Source organism: Theropithecus gelada, chromosome 1 (assembly GCF_003255815.1).
Source record: "Theropithecus gelada isolate Dixy chromosome 1, Tgel_1.0, whole genome shotgun sequence".
In the NCBI taxonomy this organism is placed as follows: domain Eukaryota; kingdom Metazoa; phylum Chordata; class Mammalia; order Primates; family Cercopithecidae; genus Theropithecus; species Theropithecus gelada.
In genome coordinates, this window is record NC_037668.1 from 41,528,443 (window position 1) to 41,531,947 (window position 3,505).

General features: G+C 50.7%; 1 protein-coding gene across 1 annotated transcript; it reads right to left on the minus strand.

The window, feature by feature from the left end:
* Positions 1 to 250: 250 nt before the first annotated feature.
* LOC112610874 (PRAME family member 17-like) lies at positions 251 to 3,205 on the minus strand. Its single transcript, XM_025364454.1, has 3 exons — positions 2,919 to 3,205; positions 1,952 to 2,530; positions 251 to 809 (listed from the first exon to the last, which is right to left on the minus strand). The coding sequence occupies exons 1-3, from the start codon at positions 3,203 to 3,205 to the stop codon at positions 251 to 253; spliced, it is 1,425 nt and encodes a 474-aa protein (XP_025220239.1).
* Between the last annotated feature and the right edge of the window lie 300 nt (positions 3,206 to 3,505).

Below are 3,505 nucleotides of genomic sequence, written 5' to 3' on the forward strand. Positions count from 1 at the left end.
AATTAGATGGGCGTGGTGGCACACACCAGTAACACCAGCTACTAGGAAGACTGAGGCAGGAGAATCACTTGAACCTGGGAGGTGGAGGTTGCAGTGAGATGAGATTGTGCCACTGTAATTCAGCCTGAGGAGAGAGAAAAATTCCATCAGAAAAAAAAAAAAAAAAAAAAAAAAAAAAGCACCTATGTCCTAGATTTCAGTGTCCAAGGGTCCAGAAGAAAGCTTATCCATCCCACTAACCAGCTCTTCCCTAGGAGCAAAGATGGAAGTCAACTTTCTCAGATGGCCATGAGCCACAGGAAGGGCAGGGAACGGGACCAAAAAAGATCCTCTTGGGCTGCCTAACTTCCCTGAGCGTCCGCATCAGCTCAGCCCGAATTGGGGCAAGGATCTCCCAGTTGACATGACCCCTGTTGTCAAGACTCTCCAGAGGGGCAGGATACAACTCCAGGCCTAACTTGCTCAGCCCGCCTGTGTGACGCAGCAGGTCTTTCAGAGCATTTGCGGAGGTCTCATTTCCACGAAAGGAGAAGGTGGTGAGCTGGGAGCAGCGGCTCAGGGCAGGCAACATGACGCTGAGTTGGGGGTCCTGGATCCGACAGTCCTGTAAGACGAGGGTCTCGAGAGTAGCAGCAGCTTTCTCTAGCAGAGCTCCAAGGGGCTCAAGATTGGTGGTCCACATTAGGATATGAATCAGACGCAGCTCCTTTAGCTGACTGAGGCTTGGGTACTGAGACAGACACTCCATGTCCCGATCAGTTAGGTAAGCATGACAGAATGTAAAGGCCTCCAAGGGGTTCTTGAGACACCTAGGGAGAGCAAGAAGTTAGTTATGGGCAATGGTGCCAGTTAGCGGAGGGGGTGGGAAATAATGTCAACGGTAAACTTGAAGTGGGCATTGAACAATTCTGCACCTTACTACAACACAGGTGTTATGGTAACCTGCAAGGGGGAAGCCTGTTTCACCCAAACACAAGTTTGTTCCCATCATCAGATGATGGTCCGCATGCAAGGTGCTGCCTGATGAAGACTCAGATCATTCAGGGGCAGCTCCACTTTAGGCTCAGTCCTTTCACCCTTGCTTGTGTGATCGATACCACTCTGACGCCTACTCCCTCACCCTCCATCCCAGAAGCATGCATTTCCCATATCAATTACCTCTCCTGGGGTTCTAAACAACATTTTACAGACAGCGAATTAGAGACAGGATCCTTGGTGTTTAGTAAGCTTCTGAGGACAGAGTTTCTACTGTGAAATGCACAGGTTTGATGCACTTTCCCTTCTTTTTTTTTTTTTTTTTTTTTTTTTTTGAGACAAGGTCTCACACTATAACCTGGGCTGAAGTGCAGTGGCACAATCTCAGCTCACTGCAACCTCTGCTTCCCTTGCCTCAGCCTCCCAAGTAGCTGGGATTACTGGTGCCTATCACCATGCCTGGCTATTTTTTTTTTTTATTTTTAATAGAGACGGGGATTCACTGGTCTCGAGGCCAGGTTGGTCTCGAACTTCTAACCTTGTGATCTGCCCACCTCGGCCTCCAAAAATGCTGGGATTACAGGCGTGAGACACCGCGCCCGGCCGCACTTTCTCTTCTTTCATACCCTCCTCTGTATGAAGAATACGTTTCCATCATATTCACTTTAAACACACTTCCTAACAAGGAATTCACAAATGCACCCTCACTAGATCTGAACCCCCAACTAACCAGCTGCCTCCATGTCTCTCTGTAGCATCTACCCCAGGCCATCCCTCTGCCCTTGTTTGAGTGGTCTTGTGATACCCACTTCAGGATATAGAGCACTGAAGAGCGTAATGCATTGATATTCTAGCCTCCCATTCCCTGTGGCGTCACCAGTGGCTGGCACACAGTACATGCCCACTAGCGTTTACTGTGAAAAAGAACAAAAGTCTGTGGTATGGTCTGCAGAGAAAGCTCACCATCCTTTCTTACCTGAGCAGGTGCTCCAGGTGCTCTTTGATATTGCTGACCTTTGTTATATAAAGCATCTGGGGGTAGGACAGGCAGAGGAATGGAGAGTCCAAGTCAGGAATGAACTGCTGGAGGCTGCTCACGTATAACTCACCGTCATAATCGAAGGCTAAAAAGAGTTTGTGAAGATTACTCATCCGGCTCAGGTAAGGGGCAAACTTTCCTGTTTGATTCAGAGAGCACGTTCTCTTGACTTCCAACTCCTGGATACTGTCTGGGTATATCCTTTCCAATAGATTTCTAAAACTTGAAGTGGGCATTGAGTAATTCTGCACCTTACTACAACACAGGTGCACGAGACCTCTTCTGTAGTGGACCCACCCACAGAGGTAGCTCAGGCATTCATCCAGCGCACTGTCCTTTAGGCAGAGGTCTATGAACACCTTCAAGGGCTGGCACTCTCCTGTCCTTAGACAGTCCTCCACTGTCTGCCTCTTACTCATGGCCTCTGGGGAGCAGGACAGGGCCTGGGCTCCAGACCATATGGTCCAGAAATTCTCATCAACATCCCGCAAATCCAGCACTTGAAGTTTCCACCTCCTGTAAGTAACATGGGGGAAAAGCTCAGAATGAGCAAGGACCCACCCCTGACCTGAACTTTCCCTCCACATCCAGGACATCAGCTGCTTCTACCCTCAGTGCTCCCACTTCTGTCTCTTCTCCATCCCATTCCCTCTTGGATTCTGTCTGGCACCCACTTCTAGTACCTTGACCTTCCACTGGGAGGAAGCAGGTTCCTGTTTCCTCAGTGGACCCTGTATGGTCAGCAGTCCTTTCCCAGAGGAGCTGGGCCATGGCCAAGGCCTCTCATGGGCACCATCAGAAGCCTCTGAGCCACCCTAGCTCCCCAACCCCGCCACACCTGAGCCAGCTGTCCCCTTCCCTGGATGCCTGGGCCCTTCCCACTAGGCCACCTGAGTCACCTCACCTGGGGCGAACCTTCTGGGCCAGCAGTGTATCAAGTCCCTTCAGCGCAGCTCGCAAGATCTCCAGATGAGGTGTCTTCATCAGGGATCCCAGAGGGAGGCGGAGGAAGGGCCAGGCCTGCACCATCAGCTTCAGGGCCTCATAGTGTCTCATGCTGAAGGCCTCCATGAACATCAGAGGGAAGACCTCCCGGGGCAGCTCATCCAGGGTGAAGATGGTCAGGGCCCGGTTCCTCAGCAGGCTCTGCCCTGCCAGCTCCAGGAGTCTGGATGGGGACTGGAGGCTCATTCTGACAAATCTGCAAGGAAAAGCTCTAGAGGACAATCCAGCAAAAAGGCAAGTTTCTCAGGCCAATCCCCTGCAACCCACTCTTCTCCTAGGGCCAAAGTCATTTCTCCAGCATGTGTGAAAGAGCTCTCAGTTTAGTCCAATTCCATTCTGTAATAAGTGGCCACAGAGACACAGTTCTACCCTCTGGTACCAAGAAGAGTGTGTCCCAGCCTCTAAAGAGCAGGCAAGATCTTTCCTAGTCCATGATTATTAGCCTCTGCTCCACTAAACTCATAGCACCGGGAAGTGTTACCGAGG

What these genes read in the sequence shown, in the direction of transcription:
- LOC112610874 (XM_025364454.1), bottom strand. Translation starts at nt 3,205, where the DNA reads ATGAGCCTCCAGTCCCCATCCAGACTCCTGGAGCTGGCAGGGCAGAGC. An exon ending in GCCCAGAAGGTTCGCCCCAG is followed by an intron (nt 2,531 to 2,918) that starts GTGAGGTGACTC and finishes TGTTACTTACAG; the next exon opens with GAGGTGGAAACTTCAAGTGC. An exon ending in CACCTGGAGCACCTGCTCAG is followed by an intron (nt 810 to 1,951) that starts GTAAGAAAGGAT and finishes TGCTCTCCCTAG; the next exon opens with GTGTCTCAAGAACCCCTTGG.